This window comes from Saimiri boliviensis, chromosome 19, assembly GCF_048565385.1.
Source record: "Saimiri boliviensis isolate mSaiBol1 chromosome 19, mSaiBol1.pri, whole genome shotgun sequence".
NCBI lineage: Eukaryota > Metazoa > Chordata > Mammalia > Primates > Cebidae > Saimiri > Saimiri boliviensis.
The window spans coordinates 27,011,331-27,032,555 of NC_133467.1; the positions used below are offsets into that span (position 1 = coordinate 27,011,331).

General features: G+C 45.8%; 1 protein-coding gene across 1 annotated transcript in view; it reads left to right on the forward strand.

The window, feature by feature from the left end:
- Positions 1–7,831: 7,831 nt before the first annotated feature.
- LMX1A (LIM homeobox transcription factor 1 alpha) overlaps positions 7,832–21,225 on the forward strand; it is a 151,195-nt gene continuing 137,801 nt past the window's right edge. Inside the window, exons 1-2 of the mRNA XM_003928067.2 lie at positions 7,832–7,907; positions 10,101–10,287. Coding sequence (XP_003928116.1) covers positions 7,832–7,907; positions 10,101–10,287 — 263 coding nt within the window. The remainder of the gene's footprint in view (positions 7,908–10,100; positions 10,288–21,225) is intronic.

The window sequence follows — 21,225 nt, forward strand, 5'->3', positions numbered from 1 at the left end:
GCAAATATTTATTTTACATAAGGCACCACGCTGAGAGGTGCGATGGAAAGATTCACTGTTTGCCTCCTTGGTCACAAGAATTTAGAGGGATGAGGATTAAGCGTACATTTTCTTTTTTGTTTAATCAAACAAATTCACAATTACAACTCTAATACAGGTGCAAAAATATCTGTAGGCTGGTTATTTCTCTTTTTGCCTGAGCCACCAGGAAACTCAAAGGCGAATGGAACTCTCATCCACAGTATTCATTTGCTCATTCAAATGTTCACACGTAACAAGTGCTGAGTATGCACTTAGAACTATGTTAGATTAAACCATGTCATCATCACGATAGTTCCTGCCCTCAGAGAGACAACTGGTAACTCTCATATTTAATGTTGTCTGTTTTCTCTCCTCCTGGGTTTGTAGTTCTACCTTATTAACTTTTTGTATGTATCATTTGATTTAATTCACTATAATTCTTTTCACAGGAGGTGAAATACAGTCAATAAACAAAAGTAAAAATATTTAAACACTCTTCATGAGGTCACAGAACTGATCTCCACTGTCATGAGTTACATATGTTCTTTTATTATAGACCCTCTCCTGAAGCCAACTAGATGTATGAATATTGTTGGATACACAGTTTGATCAGATCGTGACAATTTCCTAAAGCTGTACTTTTCTCTGTTTCACCTTGTAAACACAGAGTGACATTTAACATTCTATCACAATTCGAATATTTAGCCCCATGTTATTATTTGGGGGGGGATTGTGATTTACTTTCCTGCTCTCAATATATAATTTTAACTTAAGAAAATTCTTTTCCCTATTGGTAGTATTTGTATGTCACCTCAAATCCTTTTTAGAAACTAGGTGAGATATATTATATAAATAAATTAACAATGGAATAAACAGGGCATATCCATCAGAAGAATGAGGATGGATATATGTTTAGGGGCAGGGGTGTTCTCAGTCCCCATTGTGGTTTAATGCCCTAGATGGGTGAAGACACAGGTAGAGTCTTGTCCTGAGAATACCTGTAGGAAGCTGGAGTCTTGCTACTGGCTTGATGGCGATGGTCTCTGCACCTGTTTGAACACAGCGCTAATGCCTGTGGGGCCTGTTCCTAGCAGTTGTAGCCAGCACAGGACACCCCAGTGATGCAAAAGGCTTCAGCCAGGCTCCCAACTGCTCCCTGTGCATTGTCCCCAAGGAGCTCTGCCTAATCCATTTGTACATTCACTGTGTGGTAACTGCAATGTGGTGGTTCACGAGCCAGGTCCAGGAGCTGACAGACCTCCCCTCTTCACAGATTTGTCACTTCCCCTGTCCTGATGTCTGGGGGAGTTCACTGTTCATGCCTACCCTCCCTCCGTTATTTTCAGGTTTCTGATATTTGGTGTGAAGTATCACACACAGATGTCAAAGATAGGGTTTGCCAGAGCCCATGAGTGAGGGGCTCCTGTAGGAAGCCTGCAATCTGGGGACTCCTTAGGGAACACGTGGAATTGCTCCAGGAGAAATGCCATCTCAGTTGTGGGTGGAACCAAGAGCCAAACACCACGTGAGCCTCACTCAACACCAAGCACTGTCTTTAATTCTGTTCGGTTTAGGTTAATTCAAGTTACATTCTGTGGACAGCTACATTCAAGTGCTAGGTACCACAGATGCAAACAAAACATGGTCCTAGAGCTGCTTATTGTCTAATAACGATGAGGATGTAACAATAGCAGCTACAAATCACAGAATCCCTATGATGTGCCTAGCATTGTGCTAGGTATTTTGTATTTATTATTTTATTTAAACACACAGAAAAACAGCTCAATAATTTCCTCAGTTTATCAAATGAGGAAACCAAGGCTTGGAGAGATTAAGAAACTTGTCTGAGGCCATCATAAGCGACAGGGTCAACAAAGAACCCCAGGTCTGTCTGACCCCAGGGCTCATCTTCTTAACTGCCCTGCAATGCCACGAGCCCAGTCACGGAGGATAGCCTGTCCCAGGCACAGAGACCCCTCAGTTACATCGTGACAACTGCTGTCACTAGGCACAGGGACTCTGTCTGAATGCTGGCGTGGTTCCTGTTTGTGCAGAACAGGGCAAAGCCAAGGTGATTTCCCTTCAGAAACTATATTCACTCGTTCAGGGGGATGGTAGAGGGAGGCCTACAGAGTCTAAACATTAAGTTGTTCAGATTATGACATGTTTCACAGCCATCATCACTATTAACTGTCACAATAACTCTGGAGGAATATCATTCTTCTTCTTGTACCAATAGAGAAACTGACACACGAGAGGTTGAATAATTTAAGATTAAACAGCTTACTAATGTCAGCGCTGGGATTTGAACTTAGGCCTGTCTATTTCCAAAGCCCATTCATGTTCATTCCGGCCCACTGAGTTAGGGCATAAAATAGACTATGACATCAGGGCATTTGTACTGAGTCAACAAATATTCATGAAGTCTCTTTTGTACGTGAAGCATTGTGCCATGCTTGGGAGAATCACAGGGGAGTCTGACTTGGAACCTTTTCTTAAGGAGTTCATGGGCCAGCAGGAAGATAAAGTGAGCATGTAGATAATTCTATTGCAAGGTCCAAAGAATGTGCTGCTTTCGATGGTACTCTTGTTAGCCTGGACAAGTCTCCTCCTTGCCTAGGGCTGTCCTTGCCAGGCTAGGGGGAGAATTTGCTTTATGGCTAGGGAGGAACACCCACATTTACATTGTTGGACTTTCCTCCTATTCCGGCAGCTGGTTTGGGATGTCCCTTTCACCCTAGAAAGTGAGAGCCACCTGGTTCTCTAGCTCTGTCGAGAGATCTGAATATCAACACAGCACTGGGAGATTCACATGAAAATAATCCAGGTAAAGGTAGTGTGTAGTTCAAGTGTGTCCCATGCCAGTCTTTGGCTGCCCTCAGTAGGATATTGCCATTCCAGGCAGTAATGTTCCTGCTTCTTTTCCTCGATCTTGAAATGAACTTTGACATTTTTTTAAACAAATAACACAATTTTCTCTTTGTGTTTCCCTTAATAAAACCCAGAAATGAGAGCAAGAAAAGGAAAGTAAAAAAATGTGTTCCTGTCATCTCCACTCTGCAGCAGGCTGTCCGTCCTCCTCCCTTGCTTCTTCCCTCCCACCAAGCATTGGTCTCTAGCTCCTCCATCCTCACTCCTCTCCCCGAATCTCAGCCACAAAGACTCATGCATCTGATATTTTTGCTTCTCTGTTTTCTGCCACAGAAGGGCAGCTTCACAGCTGTTCTGCATGTCTCACATCCATCTTCTACAAATTGCTGTTGGACTGAAGACAGATGACGGAATTGGAACAGGATCAGGGAAACCTCCTACTTGAAGTGTCCCCAAGTTACAAGGACCTACAAAACCCCTGGGACCCACAGATATACCCATCCATTGGTCCTGGCCTATCTTCCTTCAATGATGGCACTTCCAGGCCAGCTGGGTAAGGACTGCATATTTCCATCTCAAAACAAAGCACTAGGCTTTAAGACATGGTTGCTGGATCTCTTGGGATCTGCTTAAAGTTGCAAGATTTTTGACATTCACAATAACTACCTACCTCTTAGCAGGGATGGATTTCACACATGGGCCCAAACATCAATTTTACAAATGCAATATGGCAGAGATGGGCCCTGTCAGCAGACCATGTGGAGAAGGACTGAGGAGGTTTTGTTAGTGACACATACAGTGTGAGTCAATGGCAGCCATTGAAAATGCTCACACAAAATCAGGCCACGTTAATGGGCATTATATTGCTTGAGAAACATCCTGAACACCTCTCACTGGAAGGTCACAGTAGGCCTGGATACCATAATTTATGACAGACAGAAAAACTGGATCAGCTTCAAAGAGTGGGCAGGAGAGTGAGGCCAGCTCTGTCCACGCTTGAAGGTTTTAGATGCAGGATTTGACTTCCTGAATGACTAGCCGTAAGGAGTCAATGGAACAGAGGATGGAAACTTTAGGGAAATGAATTTTGGCCCATTACAGCTAAACGGTTGGACCACACTAGCTTTAGAATCATTTCCAACTCTAAACATGTAGTCTTTTGGGTCCCCTCTGAAGCCTATTCACCTTAAGCCCATGAATTCTCAGAGTACTTTTTGATAAAAGGGAGAGTATGGCTGATTCTTTACAAATGGCTTCTGGGCAGTGGCTCTGTGGCATTCTCTTTAATTTAAAAGGTAAAATAAAAGTGTTTGAGTTTAAACCATGAGGAAAACCATGAGCTACGGTCAAGAGGATCTTTCATAGAGGAGTCAGAACGATCCCCCTGTGATCTACCTGCCTGTCCATGTTACTGAGTTGGCTAAGGCCAAACTGAAACAGTCCTAGGGTAGGAGTAAGATTCATGACTCCCACTTCATTGAAAGAGGATAAATAAATCACAACAGAGAAAGCTCCAAATAAATAAGTTGTATCTTTATTGGTTTAGACACATCACTTAAACGCATCAGCCAGGACTATACCTAGGCAGCCATTGCCCAGCATCCAGTAAAGATCTGTTGGTTCGATTGCCTACCACACTGGCCAAAGCCAGTCTGATTTCACAGACTTTAGACTGTGAGGGCCTGAACAACCACATAATGTAGCCCCTTCATTCCAGAAAGGTATTGACATCTAAAGAGGTGAACTGATGGGCCAGACCAATTCAGTGGCAAAGCTGGGAATGGGACTGAGGTCCTTTGATTCCTGACCCTTCACTGTAGTGCCTCCTGACCATAGTGAGAGCTCCACTCATTCCTCAGCTAAGTAAATGGTATTTTTTCATCAATTATATGTGTCTGGCTCTGCACTAAAAGTGATATGACTTATGATGTGATTTTGAGGCACCATTCCCATCCTGAAATGCCCAATGGCTGGGGAGACATTCTCACCAAAACCTGCGTGATCTACACTAATCAAGATGCCTTGTGGGTGGATGTAAGAATTGTTTGAAAGATTTGGGTTTTAGGTAAAATAGAATCTATCTTCTTTCAGGATATTCACTAAAAAGAACAGTCTTACCACTAGTTAAAATGTATTTTGTATATTCAAGACTTTTAGTGAAGTCAAAACTCTGCTGGGTAAATAACAATGTTCCTATGGTTATATCTGCCCTACTCCATTTTTTTTTCTTGCTTAACTTCTATTTCACATATTATCCTAAGAATACTTGTAGTTTGTATTTTTTTTTTTTTTTTTTTACATCCTGCTTTACCTGGGGTGACAGAAAGGACAGAGAGGTCAGGTGTTAGGAGACATGCCACTAGCCATCTGGGTAACATCAGGGAAATCTCCCAGCCATGCTAAGCCCCAAAGATTCATCTGAAGCAATGGATAAAACTATTTGTTCTTCCTTCCTCACAGGTTTGCTGTAAAGATCAAGCAAAATCATGTGTGTGAAAATGCCCTAGGTGTAAAGCAGCATTCAAATAGAACATATTAGCCTCTTTGCCATTTCCTCTTGTTTCTTTGGAGTCATATTCAGTGTTTGGCTTGTGCCTGCTGGCAGAAAGCACTTAGAATGGCGAGTGGGGTCGCTGCTCCTAAGCACATTAGAGCAAGTTGCTGCCAGCACTTTTTCTTTAAAAATCAAGAAGTGGCTGGTCTTTGGAGGAGGTAATAGAAAACCCTAGCTATGGGCATCTCCTCTGTTTGAGTTCACCATGTCAAATGGCCTGCCAATTTCACCTCAGTTCAGTTCAGTTCAGGAACTGAAGGTGCCCCAGAGAATCACACTGAATTGAACCTTCCCAGGGTATTCAGATGATGGGTCTTGGATTGCGTGAATTCCCTTCCATTTTCCTCGTAAGATTGGGATAACAGTTGTCTTCACTTCATGGGGGTTGTTGTAAAGATTAAATGACTTGACTATGTAACCAAAGCTGGCACAAAATAAATGATCAACGCTAGCCAGCACTGAGATGTATTTATTGAGCATCCACTTGGGGCCATGCTACCTGCTTATCCCCTGGGATATACAGACGGATACCACCGTATTCCTGCCCCTGGAGGGGCTAAAGATCTGTCATTGTACATTAAAGTTAGGAGGTGCAGAGAATTCACATTTCCCCCCCAGATACTTCGTTCCGCTAACAATGTCCCTTTACCTGATTTCCTGCTCAGTGCCATTGCAGGTTCAGCATCTGGGGGCAGATCCCACCTAGTGTCTCCCAGGAGCATGATTCTTAGGCTGTGGGCCCCATGGCCTCTGTACACCCCATCGGTGAATATGGTTCGAGCTTAAAGGAAGTTGGGAGATTGCGAGAGCCCTGGGGTGATGAGGGGTTTGAGTAGCTCGGAGCTGCTGGGCCCACAACCACTGGTGTAAACGGCTTCTCAGCGCTTCCCCGTGTCTGGGTAAGGACTGCAGCGCTTTTATCACTTGCAGCAGTTGGAGAGCTGTGGGGAATCACCGTGTCCGTGCCGCGGTCTAGGAGGCGCGGACATCCCCGCAAAGGCCCAGTCGGGGTGAGGGGCATTGGGGGTGACCAGGCCAGAGAGCCCCGAGGTAACAGTCACACCTGGAGGGGAGAAAACTTAGCGTGTCCGAGACCTCCCAGGGCCGCGGCCATGAAGTGGCCTCGAAGCCGGGCTGGGAAAGGGAGCACAACGGCCCCGCCGCGGGACGCGCTGCCAGCCCCCCGCCCAGCGCACCCCACCCCCTCTCCTCTGCCGCGCGCGCGGCGTCGCAGCCCCTGTCAGAAGCTGCAGGATCCGCCCCGGCGAAGCAGGGCCGACTCGCACCCAGGACCCTGGGCCTCTGCCTTCCCTCCTAGCCGCGGAGGAGCCCCCGGCCCTCTGCTCCTGCTGAGGAGAGACGCGGACTGGCAGGACGTCCCGGGAAGGCCGGCCGCTCGCGACCAAGTCCCGGCCCGGCCCGGCCCGGGCGCGCCGAGGAGCAGAGCCAGGGGCCGCCGTTCGCTCCGGCTCCCTCCCCGGCGCTCCGGCGCTGAGGGCGGCTCCTCCGGCTGCAGTCTCGGGGGCGACGCCTTCCCGGGCCGAGCTTCCCGCAGCGCCCCGCAACTTCTCTCTGCTCCAGCCTCTGGGAGAGAGCTCGTCTACCAGGTAAGGAAGGCTGCCGGTGCCTAGACTGCGGCTCGGGCGGGCGTGTTTCTGAAAGTTGATTTGAAATGCATCCAAGAGTGAGCCGGGCCAGCCGGGGCTCCTCCCCGAGGCGACTTCTTTGCTTCTGCAGACATTCCCGGCGCTGGCCGACCGGCGGGAGGACCTCCCTGCGCGCCCCGCACACCGGCTCCCGCGCGCCCCCCAGCAGAGCGCAGCGCCCAGAGTCTAGAAGCGGGCGGGACGCTGCCTGGGTCCCTAACGTTGCCTCTCCTCGACCCGGGCAGGTGAGGGCCGCAATGGGGCGGCCGAGACGCGGGATTGCAAGCCCCATCGTCCCGCGTGCCTGGACCGGGTCGCGCGAGGGAGGGCACCCACTTTTTACATGCCCATCATATCCCAGTAGCTGGGTTCCTGCAGAGACGTCCCAAGGGCCACCTTTGTATAGGTTGGGGCGGAGTCGGACTCCGGATGGAAAACCTGGGGCCAGGGATGAAGGTGGGGGGGGGGCAGGAGGAGAAACGCAGTTGGGGGGCGGAGGCCTAAGTACAAAACCCGTTGACTTCAAGTGAAATCAGATCAGTCAGAGCAGTTCGCTGTGACTGATCTCTCCTCCCACCCTACATTCTCTTGGCTGACTGAACTCTACCCTCCAGGCTGATTCTGGTCGCCCTGGACACTCCCTCCCAGGAGTGCTGTGGCTGCGGGCGCCAAGTCCCAGCGGACACGGACGTCAGACTCATCGTTTCTCCTCTACAGGTCCTCCCGGCCCGGCCCGAACATGCTGGACGGCCTAAAGATGGAGGAGAACTTTCAAAGCGCGATCGACACTTCGGCCTCCTTCTCCTCGCTGCTGGGTGAGTGTTCAGGCGGTGCGTCCCGGGCGCACTCTCTTTCCGCTTGGCCCTGAGCTCTGGATCCCGGCTCTCTGGGACCCGGTGCGCTATAGGGGAACTAGCGCCCCTCTTTCCGGCACTCAGTTGAGCCGGGTCGCTATCTATCAGTCCTTGTGGGTCGTCCCTACCCAAATAAATCCAGCAAGCCGCTCCAGGCCTCACGCACCGGGCAGCGAATTCCCCAAAGCCGCGAGGGGCGGGCGAGCTGTTTCGAAGGCGTCTGAGTGGCAAGTGATTAAAAATACCCAGGGCTGAATTTTTAATCTTGGAGCTAATCGACGTCCGATAAATGCCGCCCTCTTCTCGTGGCCTAGAGGCTATAGCATCGGAGACTCAAGGCCCGGAGCGTCCAAGTTCGAGGCGGCTTCTCTTCCCCATCAACTCCAGCCCCAATTTCAGCCTTGGGCACAGCTGAGAGACTTTTCCTGGCCGGTGGGCAGCGCAGCGCGGGGATTAGACCGCGCGGCTGGGCCCTCGCCTCGGCGTTAATTAACTGGAGCTGGATGCCTGGTCCAGTGGGTCCCTCCAGCCCAACCCTACAACTCCTTTGCAGTGACTGCGGAGGAGCAGAGAGTCAGAGACCCCGGAAGAGTGTGCACACACGAGTCTTGCAGAGCTGAAGCCAGAGATTCTGGTTATAGCTCTCCCACCCACTCCGCCCTTGGAGCTTTTCAAGTGTGGGAATCCCGTGTTTTAATTTGTGTAGCAGGAGAGATTTTACGTTTTGTCATTTAAACCTCTTGCCGCTTTCACTTGGAACCGCTAGAGCGGGATAAATGCGGAGGACTAGACAGTTCTGCTGGGGAAACGTATCGAGAGAGGAATCTCCCCACGCCCCAGCACCCCAGATGAAACGAAATCATGGGCACTGAGCGCCCCTCTTCGAACTCCCCTTTCGGGAACTTTCGTACTGGCCCAGCCTGGGAGGAGAGCAGAGGCCAGGGCAGGCAGTACCCTGGCGGGCAGCGCGTGCGGATTTATGTACATAGTGGGTGTCGCGTTTCGCTAGTGCCCTCCGTTCGGCCCACGTTCGCTCTCAACGCCCGGGTCGTAGCCCAGGACGCTGAGACCCTGCCAAAAGAAAATAGAATTGTTAAATTGAGGTCTGTCTCGCTGCTTCTCCTAACCTTCCTCGTCCGCTCCCCAAAGCGGCTGGCCCAGTTCTCGAGCCGGTGGCCCGGCCTCTCGAAAGGGGCGAGTGAGAAGAGTGTAGGCTGGAAATGGGGAGCGCAAGAGTGTTAGTCCTGGAATGACAAGGCCTTCTTTAAATAGCTGTGAAAAGTGCCAATCAAGGTGGCCAAGCCTCACCACCTGAACCACCTCTCCGCCCCCCACAGCCTAAAGGAACAAAACACAGAAAGCCCAAGGGGTAGGAAAGAGTGGATTCCCTGCCTTTGCAGAGTCGCTTTGAGGCCCGTTTCGCCCCCATACCCAGTTGCGGTTGCCGAACGCGCTTGGTATTGGGTATGCCGGCCGGGACACTCCGCGGCCTGCTGCTTCCCCTAATTTTTTCCCCTGTCTCTGTTTTGACGCTTCTTAGTTATGAAAAACCCATGTGCAGTTTGCACCCCAGTCAAGAAGCAACAGTTTGGGGATCATCAGTTTGAATAATGTTAGGTTTGCTTGGGAGCGAGACGGTATTTTGCTGTACTCGCCCCCTGGACTTTTTAGGAAGAAAAGAGAAAATTTTAAGTTTCCCCTCAAAAAATGGAACAGAACTGCGTTTTAACAAAGAAAAAAAATCCAAATTGTTCTTATGTATTCTCAGTTTTAAAAACAGTCAGTAGAGACAGGCATAGTGATTTAATAATTACGACGTAATAAACCCGATAGCACAAATTTGTATATAATTTAATCTTAGAGGATGTGCGCACCTTTGCGAGCACACCTGGGTATGTTTGATAATTAAAGGCCAATTATTGATTTCTGCGCCCTCCCCCGCTAGGAATTAAACCTTCTCACCTAGTCCTCGTTTATTAGACAAGCCACTTGATTTTTTCCGAATCTCAGTTTGGTTGATTTAGCAGGGGCTCCCTGGGATGGGGGCCGCTGGGGAAATCCGTGGGGTGAAGGGATTAGGAGCAAGTCCCGGCCAGGTTTGGCAGGGTCGACCCGCCGGGGCTGCTCACCCGCGAACGTCTGTTGTGGCTACAGGCAGAGCGGTGAGCCCCAAGTCTGTCTGCGAGGGCTGTCAGCGGGTCATCTTGGACAGGTTTCTGCTGCGGCTCAACGACAGCTTCTGGCATGAGCAGTGCGTGCAGTGCGCCTCCTGCAAAGAGCCCCTGGAGACCACCTGCTTCTACCGGGACAAGAAGCTCTACTGCAAATATGACTACGAGAAGTAAGTGGCCGCGCCCCCGCAGCGCTCCCCACGCACCGGCATCAGCGTGCGTCCAGGACTTTGTCCTCCCTTACCCTAGTCCTATTCTGGAAGGCCCAAGAGGCACGCCCAGCGACGCAGAACTTCCCTTCAGTCCAGTCCTGTACATTACCCTTCCCGGGAAGGTGGTAGGGAAGAGATGCGTGCGGGTGCGAGCAACAGTGGTCCGAGCCCCGCAGAAGTGAGCGCGATGTCTCCTCCACGGTCCGCTCGCCTAGTTTCTAGTCCTCCTAGACCCCTTCCTCTGACTCGGCTATTCCCAGAGGCCACTCTTTGTTAGCCTTGGAATCCCTCAAGCTTGCCCTCTCCAAGCTGGTCTCTCCCTTTTACCGGAGTGCCATGCGGGTTGCCAGTGACCCCAAGTCTCCTCGCGGGTTCCCACCCTTCTTACCCAGGTGTCCGCGCCAGCCTCGCTCTTGTGCCGGGCGGCGAGATTGTACTGACCCCGCAGCTTCTGTCCCCTGCGTCCTGTGGGTGTTTTCAGCTCGGGTGTGTTCGTTGGAGTCCGGACAGTTTGGGCTCGGAAATGGCGCTGCTGCCACTCGGAGCTCAGCGCACAGCCGGTTCGCCCTTTGACTGTAGCCTTTACCCTTTTCTCCAGAACCCTCTGACGCAGGGGCTTTTAGGACAGTAGTTGGGGCCTGAACTGAAGCCTTCTTCAACCTATTCAGGTGTGGATATACTCTTCTGCCACGGAGCAGGTTCAGTTCCCTCCTGTCCTCACGAACGTTCTGGGATGTTTACAGGAGAACTGGGGGGCAGACATTTAAGAAAGTGAATGTTTCGAAGCTAGATTTTTATAACACCAACGCCTGGATGAGGCCAGGAAGTGGGAGGTAGAAGAACTTCCTTATTCTCTCCGGGCGTGCCTGGAGGAGCTTAGGAAATGTAAGGAGAGGGAACGGGCTTTACTTCCGAAATGTTTAATTAATAAGGGTATTGGCTTCGCAGGGCTTTGGAAATGACTGAAGAAGAGTGGCTGATCCGGAGGTCTCTGTTTTTGTGCTTTAGGACTGGTGTAGCTTGACTGCGTGTACGCGCGCGTGCAGGCGCAGAATTCTGCATTTGTCACTGGCGAATGAAAGGGACAGCATTACATGAGGATAATCAAAGGAGGGTTAGCATGCGTGGAAAGCAGTTCTATCATGTTATTAAAAACAGACAATGAAAGGGGCTGAGCGGGAGAAGTCTCAGTATAACAAAAAGCACTGAGAATAAACAAATTATTTTCTTTTCCTGTTGTCTAGAGTTATGCAAGTTTAAAAAATGGACAAAGTGATTAGACCCTGTGACCACACAAAAAATTATTTCTGCCACTCTGCTTTTTTGCCCTAAAATGATCGAATTTTACTCCCATGTGGAGAGAGTACTAGGTATTTTTCTTTGCGTGTGTGTGTCGTTTTGAAAAGACAATAGCTTGGCTTTTTTTCAGAACTAAAAATGTGCTTCAATTTGGATGAGTTTGACAATATGTAAATATATAAAGAAGTGAAAACTTCTTATGACCACTTATGAAATGATATTATGGTTAACATTTTTGAAAGAAGATACGCCTGTCTCTATTCTTGGTTGTCTGTTTATTGACATGGTGTCTGAGTGAAAGTGTAATTTTTAGGTAGTTAAATGGATTTTGCCAACACAACTTCAAGTATCACCTTTGAATAAAAGCTTCTGGCTGATTGCTCGCTTTTTTCTCTCTCGCTTTTCATGGAAAGGTTTTGGTATTGTGTAGACTCAATCTTTAACTTTCTGCTTATAGATTACTGAAATGTCCACATCCTTCAGGCACAACACTAGCAAATTCACAAGTATTGGAGCTTAGGAAAGGATTTGGGTTGTGAATTTCTATTCTGTTTGTTAAAAAAAAAAAAAATCACGAACCAAAGAAGGCTTAAGGGTCAACACAGCTGTCTGGCCAGTCAAATCTTCTTTAAGGAAGTCAGGCTGTGTCAAGAGGAGAAGAAACAGTTGTTGTAAAGTACTTAACACAACAATGTCCCTTCCATTTCAGCCCTCCAGGTTTGGCGCGGTTTGGGCTGATTAGCCCAGGAGGGTCAGTTCTCTTCTCACAAAGCTATTTCTGCAAAGGGAAAATTGCAGGGATCAACTTGCCAGCTGTTAGCCAGAACCTAGAAGACTTTAGAGAGGGATGTGAGCTACATTGTTCAGAGAGGTGCTGACGTTTCAGCGGAGGATTTTAATTTTAAAATATTTTTGGAAACACAGATTTAGAAAATCGAGTTTCTTGTCCTCTTTAGCTAATGGCATGATATCAGTACTGGTCTGTGCTTAGCCCATCAATTGCTTGTTAGATTAATTTATTCCTTTTAAAAATTCCGTTTTTCTCTTCTCTATTTCCCATCCCAATCATATTCTTCTTCCAATAAAATAGGGTTTTCATAGATTTGATAATCTTAATGGTCTCAGTCTGCATGGTGGTGCCTGAAGGAGAAAGAGGGATTTTTGTTTGTGTGTGTAAAAAAAAAAATTAGGCTCAGAACAAACTTGTGTATTCAGTTAGCTTTTATGGAGCTCATATACGCAAGTCAGTAGGCTAGACAAGGAGAGGACAGAGAGAAAAAGTCTCAGAGCCTGCCTTCAGGAGGCTTATAGCTCAGCAGTTTTTCTGTCTGTGTTGTCCTCACCATCAAGAATTTCTCACAGTCTTTTTCCACTTAGAGTGCAGGAATAGGTCTTGCAAAGAAGCTCTCTGGAATGACCAGATATTTATCCTCCAGAGGAAATACAACTCAATTTTAGACAATAGTCCTGAAGCAATTACAAAGAGCATTTTTCTCTTTAAAAAATAAATTTGTAAAAATAGCTTTGCTCCCCGCCCCCCCTTGGTGGATCTCTGAAAAATGTGAGGCCCAAACAAAGAAAATGGGAAGGAAATGAGGTGAAAGTTATGTGGCAAGAAGATACTGGTGGTAAATTATGGAGCACTTAATAAAAAACGAATATGCAGGCAGTGCCTTGCTTTCAAAAATTCATGAAATTCAAATGCTATTTCTACACATTTAAATGAAAGAATATATAGGGAATGCACAGTTTTCAGTGGCAATCATAAGCATAGTATTAGCAAAGCAAGTTTATCAAATTTATCTTAGCCATCTGTATGTGCCTTTCTGGCTATTGGGAAGTTTTGCGTTTGACTTATTAGCTATCTGTCTATGGTGTTAGGCAACCAGTTAAATTAAAATTTCATTGTCTCAACTAGTTATCACACCTTCACAATGTCAAACACCAGGTTTCTCTAATTAAAATAGAGTCGACAGTGGCGTCTTGCACACACAACTGTTCATCAGAAGATTTCAGGATGTTTTATTAAGTATTTGTCTCATATACTGTGATGACAGTAGGAATAATTTATCTTTTGATTACTCCAAAAAACTAAGCCTTTAAGGGGAGAGTGTAGAACACTGATTTATTAATGTATAGAAATTAAGAACTGAAGGCTATCTTTGTTGTTTATGACATGTCAACGTGGAAAAATTGCTAGTTTGGTGGGATGACAACATGAGGATACATAGGTGTAGATGTTTTAAAAGTGACTTCAACTGTCTTCAACGTTTCTGAAAGTTAGCGAACAACCAAAATATTTTCCAGCCTATGGGACTTCTATTTATGTAACTGTTGTTCCCGATTTAACTGAGTCCTCTATGATCTGGTTAGTTTGGAGTTTTCCCTGAATTTGTTCCAAACAAATACTGCAGTTGGACTTCAGTCTGAGACAGAAGAGACTGCTGAATAACGGGAATGTGGTAATACAATAGATAATTAAGTCTTCTGGAAGGGATACCACAGTTAAATCAAGTTTTTATTGTTTCTTTCATGTGCCTGGCTCTGTGGGTCAGGCGGGGCCCTCTGCCCTCACATATGAAGTTTATCATGACCCCTCGGATTGCTCTGGACATCCTAGGAGCAGTGTGGGATAGTATTGCTGTCATCGGGGCTGTTCTCACAACATCATAACTCCCCACATGTCAGCAAATCACAGGCCTTGGGAAACCTTTCCCAGTGGATGTTTTCTTTCCTTTCTTTTGGAGCAGACCAATTTTCCAAAGAGAGGGACTGAAAGGGGGAAAGTGGCTGTCACACATAGAGCTTTCTCTGCATCTTTCTTTGGACCTGCTGATTGGCAGCCCTGCGGTGAAAACGACTTAGGTAATGATATCTATTAAGATCAGTAATGAACTAATTCTGCATTTTATCAAGGTAGTGGAGGAGGTGTGTGTGTATGTGTGAGGAGGAATTAGTTTGGTTTTATTACTGTGATGTTACTTGGAGATCAAAATTGGGCATGCAGTTACTCATGAAAGGAGCCCGCAGATGAAATTACAGAGGCAATTGTTACAGTTTTGCTTTACTTTATCTTTTGTTGGCCCCACTCCTGGCACAACAAAATTCAGGAATATAAAAATCAAACACAGCTAGGCAATAAACTGATGTCTGTGTTAAATTGCAGGGGGCTTAGCTTGGCACAAGCACCATCCATGGGCTGTGGCTGTGTTTGTGCAGGCACTTAATCTCTCTCTCTCTTTCTCTCTTTTTAATTTTAGAGGGTGATTGGAAGCATTCCTTGCTCAGAGGTGTTTTCTTTTTTTATATGTATTGGTCCCTGGGTAAGACTTTCTTGGAATCTAAGGCTTAAAATTTTGAAATAAAATTAGGTGGCAGGAGTAGATATTAATAGTATTCTGGGAATTAAAATACTAGATATGAACATTCCTTTTTAGAGTAGGCTTATGGGATTCTTTTGATCCTTACATAAATGGAACACATTTTAAAAAGTTATTTATTCAGCCTGGTTTTAAATAGTACATCTACCTGGCTAGGAAGTAGCTTTTGATATTCAGACTTTAGTGACAATAACTTTCTTGATCATTCATTGTTCTCTTTCTTTCTGCTTTCATTTTTCCTATTTATAATTATTAATCAAAAGACCATTACTGGTTTTAGGGAGGCCTCTTCCTTATTGCTTTTTAATTCTGGGAAGGTTTTTGGAGATGCTGAGCAGGGATTTTTTTCTCTAATGAGAACAATTCCAATTATTTCAATATCAGCTGATATTTATTTTATAGTCAAAGAAATTATTTGGGTCATAGTGTTTAGAAGGGAGAAAATAGACAAGGGTTTAAAATACTCATGATCAGAAATTTACTAAAGCATTTTAGAATAAATGCGTATTACAAAATGTCATGGTTGAATTTTATCAGATTCAAAATAACCAATACTGAACGTTATGATCTTGGTTATTAAGTACAGTTGTACAACACTAGAAAATGAATTATGAGGAAAAAATGCAATCACATCCCCAAGAGAAAGATTTAAAAATCATTTCTGCCCTACTTCTGAAATCTTAGATCTACTTCAGTGTTTTTCAATTTTCTTTCTTTTTTTAAACATTTATTTTCCTGACATGGATTTGTAAATGGTCTTTCACATCTTCAGAGAGAAGTTCTTGTATAAACCACTTGCAGGGTGAGATGGGGGCTGGATGGGGTGAGGTGTGTCTCTCCCGCCCTCTGCATAGAAGCAGAAAGGTTCCTATGTGGGAGGGCCCAGCTCTATTTCCAACATGCCTGAGACTTCCTCTTAGGAATGCTCTATATGTTTCTCTTAAAAAAGTCTCTTAGGAACATTAGGACAGTCACTGCCAGTGGCGTTTTCAGATTTGATTTGGGGAAGCTGGTAATTTAAAGAGCAAAGCGTAGAAAAGATTCTGGAGCAAATATCGGAGAGAACAGAGAAAAGATGCCTTTTTCCCCTTCGGGCCCCTTTAGAATGGCCTGTTTTCTGAACGAGAGACTCTGGCTTGGTACCCCATAGGATTAACGTTTTCTCCTTAGTGTCCTTTGACTAGTGTGATATGAGGTGTTTCAGTCGTTTTCTCACAACTAAACTTAGTTACGTTATCACCGACTACTGTCGTCTGCAGCTTTGTGTCTCCTTGTCATACATCAAATAAAATCTGATCGACCATCTTGCTAGAATGAAGCGAACACCCCCCAAATGTCAAATTGTTATTTTAGTAAAGCACAATTATCTGTCTATATTTTTAACCAAGATGAAATTAATAAAATTGCTATGGCCCTGGTGTTAATTAACGGGAGGATTAGAGCTATATCGGCTAAAAAGGAGGTGTAAACACTGTAATCTTGCTACATGTTTGTTTTCACACTACTGAAAATAAATAAAATGAGACTTAGGATAGGGATTAAGTTTCTTTTGGCATTAGACAGCAGATGCAACTGGAATGCGGCAGAAACCCTGAAGTATTAGTGAAGACATTATGTAAGGAAGAAAACTGTGGCCCTACATTGGTTTCCTACCCCGTGGGTATACTTGGTCTCATCACAAATAGCCCCATCTGGGTAGTTAAAAAAGGATTTTGAAAGCCTACCTCTGTGCTGTTCTTACAGTGGTCAAACACGGCAACTAGTCATCTGCAGAGCTTGTCGCCTTGCTGCCATGCACAGATTAACTAGAATTTAATGAAACGATTGCCAGATTCCCCATTATTGCACCATAATGTCATAACAACTAAAAATACAAAGTGGACCTTGCTTTTCCTAGTCCTCTAACTGAAGTCACATGAAAGGGTTTGCTCTCTTCCAGCCTTTCGAGATTCCAGTTTGGGGATCCTATTTTTGGATAACAGCAAATATGTCTGGCTTTTCTGACTCTCTGGGCCTCCAGCATCTCCTCACACCAATAGATCAATCTGTGTTTTATTATTATTGTTGTATAATAGAGTGATAGATTGATCGATTTGTCTCTGAGAGCTATCTGGGCACTATGGACTGGATCGCCTTATCCTACTGATCCAGTTAAACTCCATCTGTATTAAAAATATCTTAAGTGTCCAGCCTTGCCTGGAATGGACCAGATGCTGTATCTAGACTTCACATCTGCCTCTGTCCCCTTCTCCCTCCCCTATACCCTGTGGAATTCTATTAACTTGACTCTTGCAAGCATCCATCAGATGTTCTTAAACTCCATTTCATCAACTGCCTCATTTTTTGCCCAAACTACTTTTGTGGACTGTTAGTGCTCTTTTGATTTTCTAATTAGCCATTTATTTATTTAGTAGAGACAGAGTGTTGCTATGTTGTTCAGGCTGGTCTCGAACTCTTGACCTCAAAGCGATCCTCCCACCTTAACCTCCCAGAGTGCAGGGATTATAGGCATGAGCTACTGCACCTGGCCTAATTAGCCTTTTAGATGCACAAAATAATAGTCACGTGACCACTCAGTTGCTTGGGGCTCAGGCAAATAGATAGTGAGTCGTGTAACTCTCAGGTTTGTATGACCCCATGACCATTACTCTTTGGGCAACCATTTAGGGGCCCCTAAAAGCCTTTCTGACTGTGCCTGGCACCTTAGTGGATGCTGGATTATGTCCTGCTACTACAGGTGGGTGTGTTTTGGTGGGTGAGAGAAGTACCTGAATCTGATGCTGTCATCAATAAACCCGGAGAAAGAGTCATTTGGCCAGAAGCCTGGTTAGCATTCGGTAGGATGTAAACACATCACTCTTTCTCAACTCTTGGCTCCTTCTCTGTACATCATACTTCTCCAGCCTGGAAAGAAGCACCCTACATCTCTTGAGTGCCAGGTTCTACTGCTGCGATGAGAAGAGCTCTTTGGAGCAGCTTCCTCTCCTAATTCCATCCTGCCCCTTCAGTTGCACAGCAGCCACGCCTGGACTCAGAATTCTGTTGCCTCCTCCCTATCAAGCCTCAGGAATCTTTAAAAGGACTTTTCGAAACAAAACAAAACACCCCCTCCTGAACTCCAGATTAGCCTCTTAAGCTCATTAAAGTTCCTTTAAATACCAAAATGTTGGGCTCCTGGGGACTATCCCCCCAAACCATATTTTCATTCTTAACATTGTTGTCATTCACTGTGTAGCCGATTAAGGCCAGCTCCCTCTGGGCCCAGAAATAGGCCCCCTCTCTCTGCAGGAGGGTCCGAATATGTCTTTGTTTGAGCACCCGACAGCCTGAGCCTGAGTGGGAGCTGATGCCAGCTTGGCCTGGGGCCCCCAGCTCCAGGAGGGGAAGAGGTTGATGTCTCTCCTGAGCATGGGGCCCAGGAAAGGGAATGGGCAGTTGAGAGGAGGTGTGAGTTTTGCAGTTTCACAAGCTTGGCCGTCATTGGGTCCTAGCCCAGTCGTTGGAGAGAATTGGGAATAGGCAAGGGCTCTGATGGCCTGGATTTAAAGAGCTGTCCTGGCCCTAGAGAATCAGGTGGCTTTAGGAGCCTTTGAGAAACACTAAAGCCTAGTTTCTGTGCATCCCCCAGGCATTCCTGGTCCATCACGGTACAGTGGTGGATTTTTATGGACACACCTGTCTTTTGCCTAACATTTCTTCCCTTATTTCAGCCTCCTTTCCAAAGAGCTTCCTTAATAACATCCTGCCTCCTCTCTGTCATTTCAGGCTTCCTTCTCTAAAGCTGGCTCTTGGGGAGAGCTTTCTGGTTTTGACAGTGGAACAAATCCCTTTAAATGTAACCATCTAGAGTTTCCTTCCCTGCTCTTGGCTCCCTGCTCACTCTTTCTCCTCTTGCTCTTCCTCACGTTGTGGCAGGGACTCCCATCATGCATGTGTTCTCCGGTAATGACAGCCACCATCTTCACAGAGAGGCAGGCACAGCTCTTCAGAGACACAAACCAGTTGGCAGTGCCATGAGGTAGACTCTGGAAACCCAGAAGGGAAGAACATCCCAGGAGACTCCTCTCTGCCTCTTTTTGGCCGGAGTTTTGCTTGCACCCTTCTTTCCCCTGGTGCTCTGTGCACCTTGAATTTCTGGATTCAACCACAGCATTTGTTTTTCTCTAAGCCCCATTTTCAGAATCTCAGCTTGGCTGTGCCTTCTTCCTTGTCTCATGCTCTGAACCCATCTTGTGACCTTTTATGTTTCATATTACTTTGTGCTCAGGCTAGAGCTGGCTCTTACCTAGCTGCCAAATTGGGACGATGTTATGAAATAATTCACATTGGGATGGACAAGATGATGTTCTATTCTTCTGAAGATACTTTTTAACTGGAAGAGTGTTCAGTCAAATGAATGACTATCTTAGGGTAGAATTTTAGGCTCTAGATTGGAACCACTAGTGATAAGCCAATACAGTCTAGTTGTTAAGAGCATAGACTCAGGAGCCAGAGTATCTGGGAGCAAATCCTTGTCCTGCTGTTCCTTAGCTGTGTTACCACAGGCAAGGGTCTTACTTGTTCTGTGCCCGTTTCTTCTCTCTAAAACAGGGATAGTAATAGTATCAACCTCAAAGAGCCACCTTTGTTTAATATTTGAAATGCATGCAGATCAATGCTTGTCTCACAGAAAATGCTGTAAAATGATTCATTGAAAAAAATGTATCCTTTTCAATTTTCAAAGAACCTTCACATATATTATCTCTATTGATCCTCACAACAGTTTTAAAAGTTAGATAAGGAGAGGTTTTTGGTTTTCTCCTCCTGCATTTTATAGCTGAGGAAATAAAGGCTCAGAAAAGTTAACAACTTGCCCAAGGTCACGCTGTTGCAGGAGGAGAGAAGCTGGGATGCTGTCCCCAGCCTCTAACTCCTGGTCCAATGGCCTTTCCACTAAATCACACCATCTGCTGCTTGAATTCTGGTGTTCACACCCCAGTGAGATCACAATTCTCAGTTTGTCCTGTTGAACCAGCTCTTGGAAAACAAGTCCCCACCTGCTAGATACTTGAGCTTTCAGGCAGCCTCCTGATGGTCAGCTGTTTATAGTATTCTGTGGTTTTAAAGGAAGTTTTTAGGATTTGGGGATTGACTGTGTGTGTGTATGAGAAATCAGCTTATGTACAATCATTGCTGTTGTTTGCCAAACTCCTTCACACCCACGAAGCTGTCCTAGACCATCCTTTCCTATCCCACACCATCCGCATTGGCCTCTACTGCCCCTCTAGCATATAGCATAGCTGTTCTTTTCCCCAACCCCCAGAAGAAGGACAAAAAGGCAGATTTTGCTTTCTCTCCAGCTCCAAGGGTTTGCTGTTGGTGACTTTTGTCCTGGGAGCTTGTCTGTACATTTGGCAGCAGAACTGTTGAATATCAGATCCGGAGCTTCCAGCATAACTTCCATTGGGACCAGCCAGCAGCTGTCTATCCATTCCTTGCATAACCCCTTTCCAAGTTTTCTTCTGAACTGTGTTGTATTTTCAAACAAGTCTCAGCCTTAGCTAGAAAAGATCCCATTTTGCCCCCAATGGAGGCTGATTTCCAGAACTGTTGACATCTCTCTTGTTTGTTACTTGGACTGGCTGGATCAGAAAGTGATAATGGAATCTCAGTTTTTAAGGAAATTGAGTATTTCTGTAGTGTATTATTTCTCTTACCATTGCTGAAATTTATTCTCTTAAAACTAGCTCTAGTTCATTTTGGAGAGATGAAATATATTTCTGAATTTAATCTTTGTATACTGGTGTTTAATGAAACTAGAGATTTCAGGTAGCACATGAGCAACTGGAATGCACTTTACTTAGTTGCATGTGGAATATTCTAATTTAGAGTTAAATAGTTGGTTTATTAATTAAATCATTCATTCATTTAATCAACAAACATCCTTATTAAAATTCTGTATGTGTCAGGTATGTACAAATGAATAAAACACTGATGCACTAAAGGTCTAGCAAAGACTGTTTAGACGTGTAAATTAAGCAGATGCTTGAAAAAACAGTAACATTGTTATTATTATAATTTTTTGAGATGGAGTCTTGCTCTGTTGCCCAGGCTGCAGTGCAATGGCATGGTCTCAGCTCACTGCAACCTCTGCCTCCCAGGTTCAAGCGATTCTCCTGCCTCAGCCTCCTGAGTAGCTGGGATTACAGGCGTGTGCCACCATGCCTGGCTATTTTTT